The sequence below is a fragment of the Macadamia integrifolia genome, chromosome 2 (assembly GCF_013358625.1).
Source record: "Macadamia integrifolia cultivar HAES 741 chromosome 2, SCU_Mint_v3, whole genome shotgun sequence".
Taxonomy (NCBI): domain Eukaryota; kingdom Viridiplantae; phylum Streptophyta; class Magnoliopsida; order Proteales; family Proteaceae; genus Macadamia; species Macadamia integrifolia.
The window spans coordinates 33,916,954-33,941,647 of record NC_056558.1 but is presented as its reverse complement, the minus strand read 5'-3'; the positions used below and the strand labels follow the sequence as shown (position 1 = coordinate 33,941,647).

The window sequence follows — 24,694 nt, the reverse complement described above, 5'->3', positions numbered from 1 at the left end:
AAAAATGTAAAGTGATTTGAAACATATAGTCCCACAATAAAAAGAAGAAGAAAAAAAAAATAGTACTAATAAGCCCACTCATATTTGTATTGACTTATTACTCCACAAAGAAATATCCCTGGAGGGTCTCCCTTGGTGTACTCTTTCCCTACATTTGAAGTATCATACTTATTCTTCCCAAACTAGCAAAGGTTAAAAAATGTCCACCATTCCCAGAGTCTCATCTATGAGTCAAAAAGAGGATTGATTTAAGAGATCCACTCTTCAACATGGTTGAATGGAAACTCAGTTGGAAAACTAGATTAGGGTTTAGCTTTTCTTATATTGCACCATTTGATTTTAGCATTCCTCATGTATCATGTTATTTATTGCTCGTCCGGTCTCTGTATTTTGTATGACCAAAATACCCCATTGGAAGGACCAAATGTCACAGCTTATACCATTGAATTTGAAGGCATCCAAAGTCAAAGAGCACAAAACAAGGATATTTTCGTCATGTAGTTAAAACTGTAACTTGAAAAGGAAAAAACGGAAACTTTTTGCTCATTTCTCGTCCTCTCTTCTTAACTTCAACTTATTGCGTTGAGGTTCAGAGCTCTTAGGTAATAGGTGATTTTGTGGGAGAAGTTGGGAAGTGAAGCCATGGAGAACGGTTACAACGAAATCCCTAAAAACGCCCCTGGGCGTATGTTCTTCTCCTTCAATCTCTTTTTGATTCGTAGGATTTCTTCGTTATCTGCTAACAGTATTAATTCATTTATTTATTTTTAAAAATTATCTGCAGATTGCCCTGGTCCTGAATCAGAATCAGCAGGAAAGTCAGATGCATGCCACGGGTGCCCCAATCAAGAAGTTTGTGCAACTGCTCCGAAACGGCCAGACCCAGGTTTCTTTTTATTCGATTTTTTTTTTTGTAACATTGCAGAAATTAATCTCCTCCCTCGCCCCCTGTTTCTGTTATTAATTACAATTATGAGAGAGGTTTCTTTTGTGGATATCTTTTTTGCCCCAAATTCTTGACTGCAATCAGAACCTTGAACATGAAATTACAAATATTGCTAAATTTGTATTTCTATATAACTTATGCTTCTCTTTTGTGTTGTTGTTTCTCTTTGTAATTGTATAATCCAAATTTTCAGTTGTAAGAAATTGGCAGTGAAAGTAAACTGGTTGTAGAATCATTTGGATTTGTAAATCAATGTTGTGGAACTTATTAATCAACACTTCAAACCTGTGGCTATTTCTTTGCCTTACTAACTTGCTAGCCATTCTTAGAAGCGTTAACTATTTGTTCTCGTTTCAAAAAATTAGGTTAAATACAAAATAACTATTTGATGGATTTCTAGAAGTGTAAGGGATTTGGTTTATAACTCATTATAAGTTACAATCATTAACTCAGATGGGAATGAAATTCTGATTGGATGTCACTTTAATGTTGTAGAGTAACTCCTCAAAATATGATTGAAATCAGATGGTGTTAAGGACTGATCCTATTGGCGGTAGGATGGTATCAAAGCGGGAGCTCTCTTAGGATTTTGGTTGCGGCATGAAGAAAAAATCACCATCGATCCTGCAAAACTCTTTCATTCTCTGAATGCCTTATGCCGTTTTGCATCCTTGCGATCTTGTCCTAATCGCTGGTAAGTCTCCTAATTGCGATCCGTGTTCCATTGTGACTCTAAAAGAATCCCACTTGAAGTAGGACTGTAAGAAATCAACACCAAAATCAAAATTTGAAACCATGGGTTTGTTTAGAATTCTATCCAATTACCAAATATGAATTCCGATCTTAAAAATGAGATGTTAACAACGAGAAACAGAAATTTGCAGCAACTAAAACATGGATAATAACTGAACAGAAAACCAGAAAAGTAACTTGAATCAGTGAGAGATGAACTAGAAGAATGGATGAATGGAAGAAAGATATGAACCAAGCATCCGATTTTCCAACTTTAGCATCTTACTAAGGGTTGTTGCATCTCTCAACAGAAAATTCTGAAATGGTAAGTTGGACTTGCCTCCTTTTTGCATATTATTACTGAAAACTATTTGTGGAGGCATCAGGTATGTATCATTTATAACAAAAATGTTTTTGCTCAAATGTTGATACTAGTTATTTGCAAATTTACTAGCTGGGCATTAGGACACTCTCTGGCCTTGAGAAAATAATCTACTAACATCGGTCACCTTTAGCCTATTTCTCCACTTGAAATCTGTACTTCATGTTGGTTGCCAATGACCCCATGGTCAGTTGGTCTTTAACTTCAGTGTTGGTGGTTTCCGTCTTTCTATATGCTTAAAGCTGAAAAGCCAGCATTATAGTGTCTTGTTTAGTCTTGCTAGGGCTAGGGGAGTTAGACTAAGTCACAATAGAAGTTGAATTTAAAAAATCTTTATGAAGTGGGCCAGGGGAGGGGGTTGCTAGTACTTTTTCATTATTACAATGGGATCATATCTTTGCACCTCAAATCGTGCATCCAATTTCAATCTCTTTCAATTACCTAGCCCTTCCTTTTAGGTGACAGATACAATCCTTGAAACCTGAAATTGATTGCAAAATTTCTTCACAAAGTATGCTATAACTAGAGCGAAAACCACTATAGACTGGGCAAGCCCTTTAAAACCCAGGCTAAATCATATCTACGGTCTACCCCTTTTTTTGCAGAAGAATACATACTGCAATTATTCATTATGTGATTCTTTTAGAGTTCCACTGAATGGTGCACCCTTCTAGCTAGTTTTACTGGTAAACTCTGTTCAAGAAACTAAGGCTGATAGCTGCTGTTGCTGTTAACAGTGAAGGGCTCTAGAATATCTCATGATTTAGGTCGTCTTCCCTTTCTTCTCAGTGGCTGCGGCTTTTTTTAGAGATATTTGACCCCACTTCCAGTCCAAACATGCTTTCCAGTGGTAAAAGGAGTAGTTGCCATATTCCTCTTACTGTAGCTGGAATAGCCCTTGTTTTAGTAATACATCTTGAGACTCACATATCCTTCCTTTGCTTGCAATAATTGATATGGAGATACACTTGAATGTGACATTACAATCTCTTGCAAATGAAAGTTTAAAGAGTAAAAAGGAGCAGCCATAATGAGATTTGTGAGTGTAACAAAATAGAAGAAGATGAAGAAGAAGAAGAAGAAGAAGAGTAGTCAAACCATGAGGGCAACATGTTTATTTATAATATAAACTTTACATAATTACAAGGACAATAACCCTAATGGAAACTGAGAACAACACTTATGAAGAATTATAAATAACCTCTTGACTGAAAAAGTATGGCCGGAGTATATATGTGTGTGTGTGTGTATATATATATATATATATATATATATTAATCCAGTGATTAGCAATAACAGAATTGCGGAAAAATCATCTTCCTGGACATCACCAATAAAAGAACACCAATCACCAACAGTTGCAATAGAGAACCTTTTGTATCAAACAAATCCAGATAGCAACAAATAAAATAAGAGGTAGAGAATGCCAATCACAAGCCAGAATACCATAGGAGCGAAAACATCATAAGACCTTCACAAGAAAGGCAAGGTGTAATTTTCACAAAGAAGACGGATAAAAGAGCAGCATAGGTTGTTGCGAACCCAAAAAACAACATAAGGTTGTTGCAAATCCCAAGTAACAACTTAAAGTAGTTGTGAATCACAAGTAACAACATAAGGTAGCTGTGAAGTACAAGTAATAGCATAAGGTAGCTACAAACCACAATAACTATCAAATAAAGATCTTGTTGCTGCAAACCACAAGTAGCCATCTTCATAAGAAAAACATTGATGATGACACGAACATGTAAGTAGATAACACTAGCAAATAGTAATAATTTTCGTATAAGCAGATAACACTATGCTGTTGACATGAATAGATAATAATAATCTTCAGATACCTTAGATAATAATCTCCAGTCTTCTTCCCGTCACATACAGCATTACATCCAGACGAATAATAGAGGGGAGTGTACCAACCAGAACTGCAAAAACTGGGAGATGATCCAACGGCTTGTATGCAGTACACGACACATTCACCAAATTAACAGGGTACCAAAAATTGCAGAAAATGGATCTGATATCCTGAAAACTAGATATACTCATCAACCTGTCATCCACAAGCCACAAAATCCGTCAAAGCTACCAGATAGTAGCCGACCACATCGCAAATAATAACAATATCATAAGCTTCATAGCAGCAATGGGGTCACTAAGGGGCCCATCCGAGTGATGTACGGCTCAACAAAACAAAAGTAGTGGCTGTTTTTGTAAATAAATTAAAGTTTCGAGCTCAATTGAAGAGATATTTGAGAGTAGGGGAAGAAAAGTAATTAAATGTTAGGAAGAGAGGAAAAATCTGGAAGTATAATGAGAACGAGACAAAACTAAATCAATTTTAAAGAGCAATGGCACGACAGCACACCAGGGTTGAAAAACAGTTCGCTACGATGGAAAGAACTCCTAGTAATCTCCGGTTGCTCTGAAACTTTGGGACAAAACTCTCAACTAACTCCAAGCCCTATCGATCCTTTATGGTACTCAGACGGAACAGCAAGCAACAAAGCTAAGGAAATTTATTAAAGTAAACCCAGGTGATGGTTGCAAGACAAACCTGAAATCTTAGATGGTGGGCCACAGTTGAGTGTTCAAATGGGAAGGGTAACCTAGGGTTTAGGATCACCATAGGATGTAGTTCCTATACCTAGGACAGAAGGAAGAAAAGCTTCAAAAAAAAGAAGAGGGATTTGGGAGATCAGACCTAATTTGGGAGCAGCCATAGTACCGCTGGAACAGGGCTGGAGAAAGGGACAGAAAAGAAACAAAACCTTGCGCAAGAGAAAAGAAAACCACAGTTACCAGACCCAAGAAGTAAAATTAAACCAACAACATACTCAGAACCCAATTGCAGGTGAGAATCTCCATGTGCAAGACAGAAAAACCAGAACCTTGGACAGAGAAGATTAATCACAGCCGCCAGATATTTTCTGTATCCCTTCAAGCTCGGGACATGCAGAAATAATTAAGAACTGGTCATCGGTCCATATCAATCACAAAAGTCAAAGCAATATAGGAGAGCAGCAGAAGCACATCTGTAGGCTATAGGGAGATCTATCTCAGCAGCAGCCACAAGGGATCTCAAAACAAAGAACCCTAAAAGGGGCTCTCAAAACAACAGAGAGAAGAAACCATACTGATCAAACCCACTCTGATACCATGTGACAAAATAGGATCAGTGCAGCATAAAAAGGAAGAAGAGGAGAAAAAAAAGTCATAATTATTTATAATATAAACTTTGCATGATTACAAGTCAGGACATAAACTCTAATGGCAATAAGGAGAACATTTATGAAGAACTACAAATAACTCCTTGACTAGAAAAGTATGATCACAAATATCCCGTACTATATTCTCAACAGTGTGTAATGTTCTTCAATGACTACTAGACACAGTTACATACTTGGTCCAATAGGGACATGTTGGAGTTTATCTTTCATTGGGTTATTTTGTAATATTATATGCTTGCTTCATCATCAACCAGCAATAGGAGATAGACTCCAAATTCGATTCAAATTCTGTTTCAGAATACGTATGGGAGTAGTTAGGTTATTTTGAGTCTATTTATTTCTGTATTCACCGATTATAAGATCATGTTTTTGGAATATTGAATGCTTTGAATTTCTATTGGAGCCAAGGATTGACCGAGAGTTTTAATGTTCCCTTCCCCATCATCAAATCTGCCTACGCAGTGGTGATTTGTTTGTGTGCTACTTGCCGAAGTTAATTGACAACTATTTCCCCCCTTCCTCTGATCCCTCACATGAGGCACATGTGATTCCTTCAATCTCTTTTTTCTTCTATTTATTTTAGTTCATATTCCTCTACTTCCCTGTAACTTCCACTCCTTATTACCTGTTCTGGCATAGTTGGGTTCAGCAAGGGAGAGAGAGAACTATCTCAATCATTATTCTTTCAGTCTCTAACTTGGGGGATTGAATCCTTAAAATGATCTGAACCTCAGGTTTTCATCCCTTATCTTCAGCCCTGTTGAGACATTTTTCTCCATGAAACCAACCAGAACCTGCAACTACCAATGGCCTTCAGTTTGAGAACTTTTAATCCAAATACCACTTCATTTTCTGTAGTTATTCTGGTTTGGATCAACTCTATAGGCCTATGTGATTTTGGTTCTGGAACCCCAGTATTGTTGGAAGTTGATTTATAAGGTTTTAGCTCACTTTTGTCTTGAGCTGTACCATATCCTTGTTTTAATCGATAGGAAGTAGAAGACCACAGTCAGCAGTTACAATTAAATCCTACTCTTATATTGCACACTAGCCCGTACATTCTAAACTTATTTCTGTCTTATGACCAGCCTCATTTAAAATTCTAGATCTGCCCTTTTTTTAAAACTTGTTCACCCACAGGCACCAAAGTCCTCTTTTCCTTCCAAAAAGAGTCTTGAATTGTACTATGAAATTACAGAGCTACCACTGATAAAAGTTTTTGAGTTTCTTTTGCTTGGGTGGGCCCATAGCGACCCAAATTTAGAGTTTTGGAACCTGGGGTTGAATTACTAGTAGTTGAAGTCTTTGTTGTTCTGTTTGGTCGAAGTCTTAGCTGTTCTGTTTATCTTATAAATCATGTTTCATTTACTGTAAAGCAGCATATGGCATTGTAGAATTATTATTTGCTTCCTGATTAGGGTTTTAATCATGGGGTTGCTGCTGTTTTGTGTATCAAGAAAGCAGGCATCATCAAGTCAAGAGAAAAGAATTTATTGCCTAATGGGAAAACAATGCTTTATAATTGAAATCCTATTTGTTTATCGTGTCAATGAGCTGTGTTTACAGATTTAAAGTAACATTGTTTTTATTTAAAATTTCATCAAATATGACCACCTAGAAAATTCCGGCTGTTGTAGGGTCTTACAAATTTTAAGAGGCTTGCCTTTCAAGAGCAAATTGGATATTATGTCATCAAAGTTTTCTCTCTCTTTATCTGGAATTGCAGAGCGGATGGCTACTGTGAAGCACAAGATACTGGTTTTATCTGGGAAAGGTGGAGTTGGTAAGAGCACACTCTCTGCCCAACTGTCCTTTGCACTAGCTGGTATGGACCACCATGTGGGCCTCAACATTGACATTTGTAGTCCAAGCATCCCCAAGATGCTTGGTCTAGAAGGGCAGGACATTTACCAGATCAACCTTGGATGGTCTCCTGTGTACGTTGAATCCAATCTTGGGGTCATGTCAATCGGCTTCATGCTCCCCAACCCAGATGAGGCTGTTATATGGAGGGGACCTGCAAGAATGGGCTAATTAAGAAATTCTTGAAGGATCTCTACTGGGGGAACTTGACTATCTAGTGGTGGATGCCCCTCCTGGGACCTCTGATGAGTACATCTCAATTGTCCAATTCCTCCATATGACAGGCTTTGATGGTGCAACCATTGTTTCTACTCCCCAGCAGGTCTTACTAATTCATGTGCGGAAGGAAGTGAGTTTTTGTAAGAAAGTTGGAGTACATGTGTTGGGGGGTGTTAGAGAACATGAGTGGGTTGCAACAGCCATTCGCAGATTTCAGGTTCAAGAAGGTTACTGAGACTGGGGAGGAGGCAGATGTAACACGGTGGGCATTAGAATACGTAAGGGAGAAGGCACCAGAAATGCTAGATTTGGTGGTTTGTGGAGAAGTGTTTGACAGTAGCAGGGGCGGTGCAGCAAAGATGTGCAAGGAGATGGAAGTGCCCTTCCTTGGGAAGGTGCCCATGGACCCCAGTTGTGCAAAGCAGCTGAGGAAGGCCGGCCTTGCTTTGCCGATAAGAAATGCCTAGCTAGTGCACCTGCTCTTAAGAAAATCATAGAAAAAATAGTGGCAAACTATACAGTTGAAACATCTATGGATGATAGTGCTTAAGTAAGATCTAGATGAGTTTCATCTTTGCAGAATGAGATTTTGTTTTCTGTTTGTTATTTTCCTTAAATTTTCCCAAGCCCCCCTCACCCCCTCACCCCTCTCCTTTTGGTTGTATATATGGATCATTTTGTGTACATATACTGTGTGGTGAATGTCAATTACATTTGTTTCTTTGGAGCGTAATATGTGAGTTCTTGTCTCAGATTTGATTTCAAGGCACAGTTGAATAATAAATGAAAGGACTGAGGACCAGTCCTAAAAGCCCTTGTGAACCCCCAGATGCTGCAAACGATGGAGAGCGGCGATGGAAGTGCCAATTTTTGCAAGCAGTTGATACTTGTGGTGTTACCTTATTGTCTCCGTTTCCTAATATTTGCATTCCATCTTTAGGCTTCCATTTATTTCTCAGTTCATTCCTGTATGCTTTGCATTTGAACATGTGAATTTTATTCAACCTGGAATTGTTGGAGAAAAATGTGAGGTCATATCATGTTCTCGATCTTGTGACATAACATCTGCAGCCACCAGACAGATATCAGTGGACAATATTCATGTTCAATTATTCCATCTGAAGGTGCCCAATTTTATAGGTGCATCTGGAAGGGTCTCAACTGAGAGATTTCCCATTCGAAAAGTACCCATGGTAGAAGCAAATACTAGTTAAGGACTGGCATAACCATAGACCACCTTTAATCACTACTACAAAATCAGTCACTTGGCTCTACTTGGGGAGGACAGCCTTGTCATGATGTACAACATTCAACTAATGGTCAGGCATCACACCAAGATATTATTCCCCTATTTGGTGATGAATGTCGAATCTCACAATTGACAATCTTTGCCATCAAATGCTTTGCACCACCAAAATGTAATGTTTTAATGTTTGATGCAAATGGCTATCACCTAAATTCTCTCTGTATAGTGTAATACAATAGTTCTAGAACAGCAATTCAGAGAACTACAACCTCTGTTTTATGAGTCCGCATCTTTTGGGCACGCACTCCAAGGGGCGCTTAATCCATTTAATGCTCACTACACCAGTGTAGCGGCTGCAGATGATTTACACACCTACTTTACACAGTCACAACTGTCATGGTCCTACAACACCTAACTTTAGATAGCCACAACTATCGAAGAGCAACCCTTGGTTTACCTAGCATAAAACAAGGATGGTGTCACAACCCTCGTGTTGACACTTTGATCATATGGATAAAAAAAATATAAGATTACAAATTATTTGATACTTTTGAGAGGATATAAATAAATAGAATCCCTTATTTATAAGTTTACTACTTAATTCTAATGCCCATATATAGTCTAAAATTTTCTTAAAGTGTTACCAATTTTTTTTTTTTTTTTTTTTTTTTCTAAAGGGAGTTCTCTAAGGTGGCGGGCGATGAGCTAGCCAATAAGGTGGGGGAGGAGTGCCAGTTCAAAGACACTTTTTCTTTTCAAAATTATCACAATCTTTCTGATATTTACTCATTTTTAGTATGTCATGGTCTTTCCATTGATATCAATTTTCATTACTATACTCTGAGGGCGTTTCTTAGCTAGCAAATACCAATACCTCAAAATTAAGAAGTCATGAATTAAATTTTCCTTTAGACCTAACTATAATATTATTTTTTTCCATACCAGGACTCAACTCAATTCATGTGGAGGAAAATTTTAATTTCAAATTTCATTTAAATGGCCTTTTAGATTAGGAGACTGAAATCAAAATTCTCCATAACTCAATTCAGATTCCACTAGTATTTGAAAATGAAGAATTCTTTCATGTGACTAAATACTTAGATTAAGCTTATAATTAGGATCATATATTGCCTTGTACTAAGGGAAAACTTTTTTGACGGTTCTCCCTTTCGACAGTCTTGTCTACTCTTTTCTCTACATAACTAAGGGTTAAACCGCAACTCAGGTCCCAAAGAGAAACCCACATTTAACTGGGTTTGATCATTCCAACCCGACCCGATGCTTGGCATTCCCTCCCCTCTCTGACTGTACCCATTAGTTATGGGTCCTACACGTCAGGTTCCACCCTCACGTTATTCTCTCACTTAGGCGGTGTTTTTAAGGTAGTCACGTTGTATCCGATGTGTCGTGAATCTCAAGGTGATTGGAACAATACACACGTGTGGCTTGTCGATGTGGTAAATTAATAAAATTGATAAATTCTCAATCTTGAACCGGAACGGACCACCGAATGGTGACGCAGCAAACACAGGGCAATCCAATCTTCACCCAACACGTGTCAGACCAGTTATGGTAAGGACCAAACTTTCCAACGTGGCATATCTATTCTCCTAGTGCCACGTGTACCCGACAGTTGGCTACCAAAGCCGCATACAGAAAGCATGAACACGGTGAAGCTTTCCAGAGAATGCTACTACCAATAAAGAAACTTCCAGAGAATCATACCATGTCGTACAACTGTCCGGTCCCACTTAATCTAAGCCGTTAAAGGGTGTGGACCCACATCAAAGTGAATGTTCGGAACCGCTGGATCGTACCTTATCAGAATTTTCTCGTCGTAATGGATAATAATTATGAAGTCAAATCTCTTACAAGGAAATGTTTTGGTATATAGAAATTGGTGTGTAAGTCTTTTCTAGAAGGTTCTCAGAAAAATCACTACTCGTCGGTTTCCATATCCTCTTTACCAAAGAAACTCGATTCCCATATTTAACCTATCGAGAACGCTTCTTGACGAAGATAATCTTTTCAAAAATTTCGGCCTCTCAGAAACACTTTTCCTTTTTGGATTCAAGGTTATTGTCTATTAATACAATAATCCAGTCCTCTCTCTCCTCATCCAACGTCAACCCAACCTCTCTCTCTCTCTCTGGTTAAGTTCTCTCTTGTTACTCTCTCCATGGCCATACATGAGAGCTTTAACGAAGGAGGCTTTCTGGGCTTCTTAGACGACTTAGAGTTCGATAAAAATATGACCGAACAATTGATGGGTTCCGATGACTTCGTCAGTTCACCGGCGAGTTTGAGTGAGTTTTCGGAGAGCCAGCTGTGCATACCGGACGACCCAATAGAGGATTTGGAGTGGTTTCCAAACTTTACTAACGAACCCATCTCTTTAAGTGGTATTCAGACGAGCCCGGACCATGAAATCTTCTCATTTAGCGGTTTTCCGAAGACCCCTGAACAAGAAACGGAAGAGAGCAATGAGAGAGTAGTAGGTCCAAGGAAGGGCTTTGAGGGACTTCTTAGACGAGTGATAACTAGTAAGAAGCCGAGGACGAAGCGCGTGGGGGGTCGCAGATGGGGGTCCATGAAGAGTCCGTCGCCGGAGAAGACGATCGGTGTTGTTCTGGGAAGGAGGTGTACGCATTGTCAGGTAGATAAGACACCGCAGTGGAGAACGGGGCCATTGGGGCCTAAGACGCTATGTAATGCATGTGGTGTGAGGTTCAAGTCTGGTCGGTTGGTGCCGGAATATCGGCCGGCGGCGAGTCCAAGCTTCAATGTGGAGGTGCACTCTAATAGTCATAAGAAGATAATGAAGATGAGGGAGGTGAAAGATTGGTAGGGGACTTATGTAAATGTATTGTAATAAAAGAAAAAAGGGCTTATTTGAATGTGTTTGGGTTAAGAGGGGTAGTCAGTGAATCATGCTGTGTATAAAATTTCATTGGGTTAGAATTTTGTCTTTAGTGCATTTTACTGTTTACAAAATTGGGTTGGAATTTTTCCATTTATTTATATATTTTTTAATAGGTCTCTCTCTCTCTCTCTCTCTCTCTCACTTCCAATCATGAAATGGTTGAAGCAGTGTCTCTCTTTACATTGACCCTTAAAGATTTCAGACTTATTATTTACAGATGATATTTTTATTGATCTAAGGAAGAGGCTGTTGTATCCATTAGAACTGTTTTTAATCTTTTACAGATTTATCGAGATAAAATATTAATTTTGACAAAAGTAGAATATACTTTAATCATAATTATCACTGGAGGATAGGACTAGGTTGGGTAATTTGTTAGGAGTAAAGAAAATGGATTTGAAGGCAATTAATCCTGGAGCTAATCTCTACCACCACTGGTCCACATTTTAGATATCTACAATTGATTGATTGTTAATTGTGTGTATAAAAAACTAAGTAGCTGGAAAGCTAGACATCTAACTTATGAGGGTTGAACTGTTCTTATTTGATCAGTTTTCCTCTATTCCATCATATTTGATTTCAGTTTATGCTTTTTCAATTTTTAAGTGTATATAATAAATTGGATCCTATTAATTAGAGATTTTCTTTTATTTCTTGGATGAATGAAAATTTAATTAAAAGAAAAAGAGCACAAGTCCATAGGCAGGAAAGGAGGTGTTATCGCTATGGGAAATGCAAATAACTAATAAAATGGTGACACATCAAATCGATGGTGGGTAAACAATTAATAAAAGGATGTCATATTAAAGGGTATGTCCAAATGTAACCGATCTACAAAAATGTTGTAACCTAAATTATTGTGTCTCCATGATTTTGTCATTTTGTGATTGTTTTTAAGGTCAAAAAAGTAAATTATTGTGTCCCATTTATTTTGTCATTTTCTGATTACTTTTAAGGTCAAAAAAGCAAATTCAATCTCAACTTTTTGAATCGTTACTTTGATTTAAACGAAAAAACAAGGGGTATTTTGAAAATGAATGCATTCTTCCCGAACAACCCTTCACCCCAACTGATCGTCTTCCTCCTCGCGAGTCTTTCTGTTACCTTTCCTGGTTTTTATGACATAAGGTTTGGCAAGATCATCTCTAGTGAATCAGGTAAAAGCTCTATTTCTTCTCGGGATGTCAAATGCTTTTCTGGGTTTTAGGGTTTAAAACTTTTGGTGGACTTCATTTTTGTTTTTTGAAATTTAAAAAATAAAACCTTTTCCCAAAAATTCATGTATCAATTATATTGCAATAATTTCTATTGTTGTGCATTAGAGATGAAGTGGATAAGATAGTTATAATCATATCTCTTTTTCTCTCTTCAAAGAAATCAATTGTATTGAATATACTAGTGTTTTTAAGAAAGTTAAAATCTAGGAAGATGACAAATGGCAATATTGTATGCTTTTTTTTTTTTTTTTTTTTTTTTTGTAAAGTAATGTGGTAGGCTTGGTACTACTATAATGATGACATGTGAAATTTTATAATTATAATATATTTTATAGGTATCATCTAAGGGTTTTGTGATTGATTCTGATCAATTCCAATTTGATTTGGATTTGGATTGATATTGGCAGCTACTAATTTGATCTTTGATTATGTGTTTAAAATTGATTTTTATAAAAGGTACTACTTTTTATCTATTTTACCCCTGAAACGATCCGGATAACCGATCCGGATCAAGGATCGGTCTTAGCCGATACGACCGATCTCATATCGATACTTGAAACCATGATTAGTTCGATCTCCAATTCCAAGTTTAAAATCCCTAGTTGATTTGGCTAATTCAGATCAATCCCAATTCCGATCATTATAGAATGGCATACCTAGGATTTTTGGGATTGGACTATTGGTTTTTAGAATTTAGTGTCAATTCTAGCATTTTTGTGATTGATTTGGATATGATCCATACTGGAATCATTAAGGACCAATTTATTCTTTGATTTTTAGATAAAATTCTGGTATTAGCCGATTTGGATTAGAATTGGTCATGAACTATCCAACTCCGGAAGTTCTAGAATAGTAAATTTAGAATTGGAATCACTAGAGGGATTGTTTTGATACTCAATTTCGAGTTTAAAATCATTAGTTGAATAAACCAATTTCGATCCAAATTGACCATAGTAATACCTATCCAGGCTGTTTCAGAATGACTGATTATAAGGCTTTTGTGATTGATTTGATCCATTTTTTATTTTGGTCACTTTGATCTAGATTTTATCTAGTATTAGGCCAAATTGAAATCAAAGTTCAATTTCAATTTAGACCGATTCGATTTTTATTGAGTTGACTTAATGGCCTCTTGTAGGTAATATGTTCTCTTTTAGTAATTTTTTAAAGTTGTTATATAGTCTTTTATGGTTTCGATTCTCTTGATCTGGTCCAATTCAATTTTTTACCGATTTGATAAAAACTCAAATCAATAAAGGTTCGTTTCACGTTTCTCTTGATTAGTCAAACCTACTTGAACTGAAAATTGACACTCTTACTCAAAGCAATAGACCCAATCACCCAACGGTTAATATAATTTTTTTTTTTTTCAATCCCATGTTGAACTTTAGAGAGATAAAGGAATTGATATTTGAGATTCCAAACAGAATGATGGATCTATTTGAGGATAAAATTACATTTCTACCCTTTTTAAACACTTTGTCATAAAAACTGGATCATCAGCTTTTAAGTTTTTATTGGGCATATAAACACATGAAATTACTTTTTGAATCTTCTTGAACCAATCATTTCTTTCACACTATAAGACTTTTTCGGTAACTAAAAGTGGGTTACAAGCCTTTTGTAACCTACCTAGGTTACAACAAGACAAACCCCATATTAAAAGTCAGAATAAACATCAGCAAAAGATGATACATCAAAAGGTTCGAGCTTGAATAATGAATAAGAAGAAGCTTAGTTCTTATCTCAAAAAAACGTAGCTTCTCTAATCTGATCTCTAGTATTCAACGATTTAGTGTGAGATTATGGTGGAGAGAAATTACAATAAGATTCCAAGGAGGTATTTTGCATAGAATAAAATTTGCAAAAAAGAAACCAGATAGAGGATTAAGATTCAGGATGCATCTACCAACAATAAATTTCTTTTTGTTAAATTAGCATGGAACGATTTTGAAAGCAAAGTATTTCTATAATGGTTCATTACTAGATGCCATTCGATTTTGGCATTTTATGGTTGATGGGCGGTGGAATACCTCTTTTCTGCAAAATGTAAATCCTCCAGGTAGTCTTCACTTCACCCAAAAAACAAAAAAGAGGGGGAAACTCTCCTTGTCCTACTTTTGATGTGGGCCTCGCCATATGGGTGGGTAGCCCATAAGTCAAAATTGTGGTTCTCTCTCTTAAGCTGTCTTGATGAAGATCATCTTCTTAATTGAGAAGAAGACAAATACCCTTGTGTAACAATTGCATATGAATGCAATCAATAAAGAAGAAGAGTTGGGGGAAAGGAGATGATGGCAAGAGTGTATGCAATAAGTGTGAAATTCATCCAGTTGATTTCTCTATAAATAGAAGGAGCTGGTGCTCTTTGAGGTATTCAAACACAACGGGGTTCAGGAGAATGAAAGGAGGAAGGATAGCCCACTATACTCATTTGTAGTATTTCTTGTTTCGGGTGTTGGTTGTTCCTATGAGTAGGAATTGAGAGAGAGAGATATTTTGTAGATAGCAATGAGTGTATTTGGGTTTTAGGTATTTAGAGAGTGTGCTATCACCATTTGTATGTTATTCACATCATAGTGAATTTGTGTTCATGTCTTCGCCCATGGACATAGGCCAAAAGCCGAACCATGTAAAACTTTGTCCCTTTTGTGTGTGTGCTTTGGATTTGCTCCTTTTACTATCATTTTCTCTTGCTCCATGAAACTCCAGATATCGATCCTGATCGTTCCCGTTACAATAACTGGTATTAGGATTCCAACACTTTTGTACCTCTTCTTCCTTCGATAATTTCTCTATAAAGTTTGTGACCGAATTCATTTCGACTCTTCATAATAATAGGCAGGGTGATAGGATTCCATGAAGATATAGTTGATGGTGGAATTTTCTTTTTGGAAAGTTAATGTCCACCCAAAGTTTAAAGTCATTTTCTAGAGGGTCTTATGTGAGGGTGTACCACGTAACTTTGTGGTGGCCAAATGGACGTGTTCAAATGATATATGTGACCTATGTAATAGTTACAGTGAATCCCTATGGCATCACTTTGTATTTCATCTGGTTGCACAAGAGTCAAGTTGTTTTCCAGTCTTAAAACTGTTTTATTTCATGTCACCAAATGGATAGGAGACTTGCTTCGATTGGTGGCATTGCTAATGTAAAAGAAAGAAGAAAAAAAATTGAACTTGATTTAGTTCAGACTACTTTTCATTCTATCACCACCCTGTCTATGAATCATCCACTTATTTTGATAGCTGGGAATTTTGATGGCTTTTCATGGGAGGCTGGTTGGGAAACTTTAATTGCATATATGAACTGTTTGACATTATTAGGTCTGGATCATGGCTTAGCAGGAGAATAATCAAGCCAAAGGTCTTTCTCCAAAGACTCAAGTCGCATGGACATGGGGATATGCTTTGATTTGTTTTTGGAATTGCATTGCTTTTATAGTCAAAACTCTTTGGGTGTTTATCTATAGTTTCTGTAAAGTTGATTCTTTTAAGTGATGACATCACCTAATACTAAACCATTTAATGGCCAAAATATCCTTACTATAGGGTGAAAATACCTCTATAACCTTCGATTAAAATGAGAGGGGGGAGACTTATGGATGTCTATGTGAGGAAATCTAACTTCCTCTTCTAGAAAATTTGGTTTCATCTTCAGCTCCAGCAAAGTTGAGAAGGGGAAGCAAGCAAATCCAATCAAATTCCACACCAACGAAGCTAGTGAAGGAGAAACTAAGGGATGAGTTACCCAAGGTAATTATATTAGTGAAAGTGGGGCATGAGTTAACCCAAAATGAAGGGTGATGAAAAGGGAGATCTCTCTCTCTCTAGTGACCTTTGCCACTTTACAGAAGTTGAAACTTAGGGATGTGATTCTTTCCTCTCTCAAATTAGGAAAAGAGAGTATGTAAGATTAATCAAATTCACTCCTCCCCAGGTGGGGTTCATTGACAATTGCTAAATTTATTGCTTGGACTCTATAAGAGAACCATAGGATCTATTTTCTTGAGTGGTAAGTAGCACTTTATTTGTAGATTCAATAAGACCAGGTTTACATGAAGCCAAAGTGCCAAACCATGGGAATTTATAACTTGCAATGTGTCTTAAGGAGTTGCAGTTGATTCAGTCCTACCATGCAGAATAACTACTTTGATACTTTAACTGGAGGCCATTAGAAATCCACACATTGCCATCAACTTCATTGATGTGTAAGACACAGACAATCAACTTCTGGTGAATTTCATGCAATCAACTGTATTCATTGCGGAACAAACAATGGTTCCTCGACTTCGACAGTTTTTTCGGGCGATATTACATCAGTATTTGAAGAACACAGTCCTGAAAATGCAATCTTGTTATTTATCACGCAATTAACTGCCTTGCTTCTTCAAAGCGCATTAAAGTGATGTCCAAGCAACTAACCCTTAGGAGCTTCTATATTCAACAATCCTATCACATATTCAAGTAGGTCTTTTCATACCTGGCCTTTCAAAAGGTCCAAAGTCTCTAGTATTCTTTTGTCTCATTAAACCTTATGGATTGTAAAAATTCATTTTCATCTATCTTTTATGTACAGCTCCTCTCCTCTTACCCTGGGTTCTTCCTGATCAGGCCTATACAACATTCTTCCTTCGTGTCCTCCAATCTCAGGAATACAACACTAAAAAAGTATTTGATGGTCTTACATGGGTGGGATGTCAATAGAAGTCCAGAAGACTACTTCAGATACTCTACTTTCTTCCATACAACTTTCATGATTTCTCATCATTGTTTTCAATGGTGTAACGATTAGAATTTGAACTCAACCCAGACAAATGAAGCTGCTTTCGCCTCTTCACAAGGTGTGAGGCTGTCTTCCTGTCATCTTTTGCCTCTTCAGAATCAGGCTGCATGCAGCAGAATCATGTAAATTTTATAAACAGAAGTTACAAAATGATAAAGGTCCTCCTCATTAAATACTTGAATTCCTAGAAGCTGTACCTTAATTGCTAAAGCCCTGTCGAAGCTTTCGATAGCAGTGTCAGGTTCTCCAAAATTTAACTGTGCTCTACCCAGTGTTATCCAGGCCTGAAAAATACATTTAATGTAGTAAGAGGTATTGAAAGAAGCACATCACATTAGAATGGTTGATAAAGAAAATGGAAATTAATGATTGAGCAAAACATATGGTCAGAATGAATAAAAAAGGGTCAAACACGCAACAATAGTTTCTGTAACGTGGCAGCTGCACACACTCATCCATTCAGACTCCCATTCAGATTCAAGTGTGTAGATCACTGAGAAGGTCCTCCTTATTAATTTACAATGGCATCATTTAATAATATTAAGCATCATATTGTGACTAAGGAGATAACTCATCATATGATAAAAAAGGTTCCAACTGCTATGATTGCGTCCAACATCCATATTCTTTCTCTCTCTCTCTCTCTCTCTCTCAGATCGAAAAGAATATATCATTGAGAAGAACCTAACAATTGATCTACATCAATGCTTTAAATTACCTGGGCACAGGACCAAAAAATACCACAGTTCTGTTAAACCCGGATTGATTGTTGGTTCAGTCCAGGTTATAGTTGGCAATAGTGCCAAAGAGAGGCAATGCACGCCATGACTGGGCAACTTGGGCATCAAGGACTTACCTTGTCAGCTAGGCAACACATTGACAATTATGGTCCAGGTCAACACTGGTAACATCAACACATTGATAAAGCATGCATATGCCCTGTTATTTATTTATGAAATATTAATTCACAGTTACATTATCTTGTTGGTCAGTCAACTAATAACAGTTAATTCTATTAATCACTTACCGATTTATCTCACATCAAATGTAGATTTAATTTTCTAGAAAGGAGATGGAGTGTTTTTTTTTTTTAACTACAAAAATCATAATCTATTTAGGAAATATTTAAACTTTTAGAATTGTGGTTTGCCATAAATAAGGACCTAATTAATACTCAAAGTTATGGAACTAACTAATAGCCTGCTAGTGAAGAAAAGATATTTTATTTCCTCTATTTCTATAAATATTCTGAAGCAAGAAATGGGACACAGGCTCCAAAAACTCAATTTAGTTGTTGTGGATCCACTAAAGTGAATAATACTCAAGATAATGTGGCCAGTGGCAGTCTTTAAAATATTCAGAATAATTCACAACCGCTTTCGATGAGAAATCAGAATTTGGGACATAAAAATAATTAGATTAAATGAATATGATGAAACTGGAATTTAAGAATGGAAAAACAGAAACAAATTATGGGAATATGGACTTTTCTGTAATTTCAGAAAGACGGGATAAAACAGAGCAAAAATAAAAATTTAAAAATTAAAAGGAAGGGAATTTTCATTGATTTGTACAAGTATTGGGCTAACTTGCAAATAAGAAGACTTCTTCTACCTCACAATACAGAAATTAGAGGGAAAAGATGACATTAAGTTGGGACCTTATGAAAGGGGCTGTAACATGTTGAAAGCAAGGCAAACAGAGCTGAAACTCTGAAAGCAATATCGCTCAACCCTGGTGGCAGATTCAGCCCACAAGATATAACCCTAATGGAGGCTGAGATGGAGTGATGGATAGTTGCAGGCCAAACCAGAAAAACATAGCAGGTTATATAAACAGCTTATAAACTGACCAAGAAAATAATAGGTGAGGACAGAAACTTTGAGAGAATAATGCAAGCAGTATAAATACCAAATTTCAGGGTGAAATAGTGATTAATAGAGAAGATATGAAGCAAGATAGCAATCTTAAATAAGTTCAGAAAACAGGGGTACCGCCTGGAAGAAGAAGAAACGAACAGAAGAAAAGGGAAAGAACAGAGGGATGTAGAAGAGATAAGAAAGGAAGGTTCACACCTGAGTTTGGAGTGTGAAACAGTACCAAGACAAGGAAGGAATTCACCCAATCTATGGGCTCCAACACAAGGAACCAGTAGCCATAAAAAGAAGTTCTTTCATTCAACTTTATTCTGTAAATCGATGGGATACATCCATACATAATAAGAAAAAAATCTCCTAATTGGATTCTAAAACTGAAACAAACTCTACCTCCTGCCTCATACGACTCCATCATTATCCAACTCATATTAAAATTAAAACCTCAATGACAAAAATGATCCTAAGTATGCTAAATATCCCTATAAGAATAAGCCAGGTTTGGACCTGGTTCTTCTTGGTATAACAGATTATTAGGTAAAGACGGTCCATCCATGGAGGTGCGACTACATCAGCTCTCTCATTCTTAAAAGAACTCGACTCTGTTGAGTTAGATCACAAACCAAGAAGCACTTGTAGTGATCTCGATGGTGAAGTGATACATATCTTGGGGAAGATGGTCGAACTGCCACTCCATGAATAGGAGAACAGACTGATCCATAATTGGAGGAGAGGATGGTCTCTGTTGAGGCATATCCGTCAATGCGTGAGGCAGCATCATAAACATTCGCCCTCCTTGTTTCACCTTGATGGTGTTCCATGCACCATCTTATTGTATACCAGCCTTATGACACCATGGTCTCCCTAAAAGAACGTCACAATGTGCTAGGAGGCTGACTAGGCAAGACATCTTGTAGTGAAGTGGCCTAAACTGTAGATTAACTTGTACAGCTACATCAGCTTCTTCTCTAACACTAGACCGAAAACCTTACACTAAACCCATGAAAATGATTATTCTATTCAATGTAGCTTCTGCAGATTTGGTTTAGCCAGCTATGGTGAGTTTCCACAAATTTAACTTTAGAAGAATTGCCAACTATTTCATAGTAACGACCGATGCCCATGCCTTCAGAAGGCGTGAAGAAGCATCTCTGAGGTTAGCTAATAAGAACAAATCCCCTCCAATAAGAATCCTATCCCAGCAGATGCTTTTCACACCTTTCAAAGGCATTAGATAAGCATATGCAGGAATTGGCATGAGAAAGAGAACATTTCCCCCTTATCATGACAATAAAATAAAAGTCTAACCACCCATCATTGATCTCTATAAATCTCATTATCCTAGTCTCTGCTCCCCATCCCAATATTTTATTTCATAATATGTACATAAAATTTTATGGTTGGTAAAACTTAAAATTTTAAAAAGTATCTACCTAATTTTTTTGTTTAACTAGTTCTATTCAGGAATAATTGAATTGTGCACAACCATTTAAATACCAATTGCTTCTGTCATCAAAGTCAAACTTCCAAAGCCAATACATAACCCTTCGACAATTTTTCCTATGATCCATTGATCTTTGTACTAAATAGGTCTTCACCGACATTGTTTTTCGACTGAAGGCTGAGAGCTAACTATTGAGAATTTGGGTTATTCATTATGTTAGTGAGAGCATCGAGTTTCTCTTTCCAAGGAAATAAGACACTATTTCTAGATAGGAATGCAATAGGATAACAAATACCTAGATGCAAAATCATTCAAGAACATGCAGGGTGTACCCGGTGCAAAATCATTCAAGAACCTATGGAGTTCAAAAGAACTGTACAACTTTAAATAGAAAAAAGCCTTGACTTTATCTGGTTATTTAACATCCAGTTGACCCTTCTATGTTGAATTAGAGGTATCAAATATTACGGCAGTTCACAGTTCGTTTATATAATTTTTTGGTTGAAATCATGTACTCATTCATGCAAAATATCTCAGCAACTTACAAGCCCAAATGCTCCCGTGGATCCACAAAAGAACAAAACACACTACAAAAGTTCAGAAAAGAAAACAATAGGAAGATATGAAATAAATAAGCCAATGAAAAATGATGATGGGAAAATCTAAGCTTGAGGGCATGGGTGGGTCCATATGAAGAGGACCTCTCACCCATTCTACTGGTCAATTTCCAGACCAAGTCAAGAAGGCAAAGTGGTTAAAAAACGAAAGTATTGGAGTTTGGACTCAATTTTTAGACAATTCCGTTTCTTATTTGGGGTTGGAATTCTCTAGTGAATAGGTTGTGGTGTACCCTATTACATGGACCTAGCAATATTTTCCACTAGCCAATTTTTATGGTGTGCTAAATGACACCAACTATGCTGTCATCTAAAGATCCCCAATAATGAGTTAAAACTTGAAATATGAGTTTTAGTGCAATATTAACAAACCTCGGCCCATGAGGGTTCCAATTCAGTGGCCCCTGCAAAACAGGATTGGTGAATAAAATCATCATGACCGAAATATAATAATTGAGAGAATAGAATGTACACAAACAGATATTATGTGAACTTCCAATTTAGAGAATCTAAAACTTTGTTTTTGTTTTACGCTGAGCACAGGAATTGTCGGCTTTGTAATGGTTATCAAAAATGAAACTGAATAACAAATGATATTTATAATGACATTATATTTTCAATCTCTATGATTGAAACAGAAATAATGAAGGATGGCTTAGTAACAAAGAACACATGACATGAATTCCCCTATAAACAATCTAACAGGAAATAAGAGAACAGAAAAATAAAACTATCATGCCATTTGTGAACTCTTAACAGACCATAGAGGAAATAGTTTCTTTCCTTACGAACAAAAGAGAGCAAAGGGATGAAGAATGAACCGCACGTGTCGCTGCCTTTAAAGCACTCCAAGCATCTCCAACCTCGAGCAAAACTTGAGCTTTTTGTTCATGTAAAACTGCTCTTCCAGGCATCAGAGTAAGGGCAGCCTCCCACTTCCCAAGTGCTTCATGGAATCTGCCCTCCTTCAAATATAAAATGTAACATAAGAATGAGGAAATTATGCCTAGAAGAAAAGAAAATGGATTAATGGATTGCAGAATCTTCTACCATGTAATGCCTATGCTAAATGTAGTAGACATGATTGCTACTCATTCAAGAACTATCTTTTAATTTCTTGAGCATAACAAGATAGAGATAATAGTCATCTGGCCATAGAAATGCATAGGAAAAGGATTAGATTTTATCATGGACGGTTATAATGGGGTCAAAGAATAACCTTAAGATTCAGGAAATATCCAGCTTTCAGAGGCAATTCATATCTTCAAAACAGCAGAATATTGATTAAATTGAGAAAGCAAGGATGTGGTTGAAAGTCGTATTCCAATGTATGATTGGAACCTATATCCAAGATCAAAGGGAAAACGTAATATAAACACCAGCACCCACGATAATCCCAGAGTTTAGCTAGAACAATTTACAGTTCCAATCTCAACCTTCCTCTCTTATATCATTTAATCTGTTTTACACGGCCATGTCACTTGGACGGTTATGTTCTCTATGAAACATCCCCCAAGTATTTAACGTAATTATTGAAGAAACATAGAAGAATAAACGAAGACCCCTTTCAGGTGATTATTGCAAAAATTAAGAACTTTATGTGTACCCAGTACAAGATTTATTCGACATACACTTTTTTTTTGATAAAGTTATTCAAAATACACATCTTTAATTACAAAACTAACACATTTATTGAACTAAAGAAGTGATAAACAAGAGAAAAGAGAAAGGAGGAAAGAATGGGTACCTCAGCTAGTTTATTTCCTTCGGACTGAAAGGATTCAGCGAGCTTTAATTCAGTGTTGATGGGCTCAGAAGCTAGGTTTTCTCGGTCAGTGCGATGATTCTGAGGGCCATTATCTGCTTCGTTCCTTACGTTTGTCTGACCCTCTTCTGGATCGAAAGGCAGATTTGGATAGTGAGATATGGTTGGGTGAGGACGCTTGTTGCCGCTTTTCTTGTTCCATGTTATTTTCATCTTCAATTCCTTCTCCGCTTCTCTCTCTTCCACTTCTCCGCTTCTCCCTCTTCCACTTCTCCGCCACGGACAAGTGATTTCTGGGTTTCTTTCAGCTGCGAGAATTGGCGTCTCTGTTATGAAGATTGGCAGAATCAGACTTTCCGGTGGAACTTCGCCGTCTGTTAGGTCGGCACAGATTACGAACTGGAATGCTCTAAAACCAGATTGGTCCAACCGGCAAATCTATAGCTTCCCGAGTTAGGGCTAGGGGGTGCAACTTATTGGGTCTAATTTCGAGGTACAAGAACTGGCCCACATTAAGGGCCCAACATAACAATCTTAAGAGCCTGGATTGGTTAAAAAAAAAAAAATTTGGCAGAGATTGATGCTAAACCAAAGAGAGTATTGGGAGGAAGTCCTTTGTGAGGAAGGATAGAGAATGTCAATGGAGCATATGATATGCATAGTGTGAACATCTCTCTAGTTCGAATAGATGAATTTGTATCTATGAGGTCAATTTTATTTTTTGATAATGATCAATACATTTAACGGTATGGAAAATTTTTCACGATAAGCCTCAGAGAGTATGGGAGGGGATATCGTAGTTCATGTATAATACTCATAGCGTGGGCATCATATTTTTTCTTTCTCAATGCCCAAGTCTAAACTAGTTTATGGTAAAAAATTCTTATAATATTGTTTTCGTTTCTTCTTCATTTGTCATAGATGATGTATTAGTTTTCCCATTCAATAGAGGACTAAGAAGAACATGGTGTAAGAGAGAAAGAAATATGATATTGTCTAGGAAAGATTGGACATAGCCTTACAGTAACAACAATTGGAGATTAATCTTTAATGACGCCATGATCTTTCACATTTCTATGCCTTACCAAAAAAAAAAGATCTTTCATATTTCTATGTAGAGATTGCATCATGTATCGATCATTCATGACACCATCCTCACAAGTCAAAGGTAAAATACCAGTCTAGTTTCGAACGATTTTTTTTTTGGGTAGTAAGCACATCCCTCTTGCTAAAATATTGTAAAAAGGCATAGAGTTTGGAGTTTTCAGCATCAACTATCTACAAGCTGAGCAAGAAAATTAGAGAATGGCAACATACTCTGAAGTAAGCATGTTAATTAGTTTTGTTCCAATTCAGTTCAAGATATGAAAGGTAGAAACCAAAATCAAACCATTTATGAAAACGGTTCTAATAACCTAAATTGATACCAATAATATACAGTTCCAGTTAAA

At 36.9% G+C, this 24,694-nt stretch overlaps 2 protein-coding genes and 1 pseudogene across 2 annotated transcripts; 2 read left to right on the top strand and 1 right to left on the bottom strand.

Annotated features, from left to right (window-relative positions):
* Positions 1 to 555: 555 nt before the first annotated feature.
* Positions 556 to 8,102, top strand: LOC122090171 (annotated as a pseudogene).
* A 2,451-nt stretch (positions 8,103 to 10,553) lies between these two features.
* On the top strand, positions 10,554 to 11,654 carry LOC122072108 (GATA transcription factor 4-like). The gene has a single exon (XM_042636659.1). It carries the CDS (start codon positions 10,795 to 10,797, stop codon positions 11,461 to 11,463), a length of 669 nt encoding a protein of 222 aa, XP_042492593.1. The 5' UTR covers positions 10,554 to 10,794; the 3' UTR covers positions 11,464 to 11,654.
* A 5,563-nt stretch (positions 11,655 to 17,217) lies between these two features.
* LOC122092704 (tetratricopeptide repeat protein 33) lies at positions 17,218 to 23,696 on the bottom strand. Its single transcript, XM_042662947.1, has 5 exons — positions 23,226 to 23,696; positions 22,305 to 22,443; positions 21,851 to 21,882; positions 17,741 to 17,827; positions 17,218 to 17,646 (listed from the first exon to the last, which is right to left on the bottom strand). The coding sequence occupies exons 1-5, from the start codon at positions 23,454 to 23,456 to the stop codon at positions 17,512 to 17,514; spliced, it is 624 nt and encodes a 207-aa protein (XP_042518881.1). The 5' UTR covers positions 23,457 to 23,696; the 3' UTR covers positions 17,218 to 17,511.
* Positions 23,697 to 24,694: the final 998 nt, after the last annotated feature.

Bases quoted from the DNA above. Each gene is read 5' to 3' on its own strand.
- LOC122092704 (XM_042662947.1), bottom strand. From the start codon at position 23,456: ATGAAAATAACATGGAACAAGAAAAGCGGCAACAAGCGTCCTCACCCA. The intron at 17,828-21,850 runs GTTTGTTAATAT...TGTATTTTTCAG, and splicing joins TGGAACCCTCATGGGCCGAG to GCCTGGATAACACTGGGTAG. The intron at 17,647-17,740 runs GTACAGCTTCTA...TGCTGCATGCAG, and splicing joins ACAGGGCTTTAGCAATTAAG to CCTGATTCTGAAGAGGCAAA.
- LOC122072108 (XM_042636659.1), top strand. From the start codon at position 10,795: ATGGCCATACATGAGAGCTTTAACGAAGGAGGCTTTCTGGGCTTCTTA.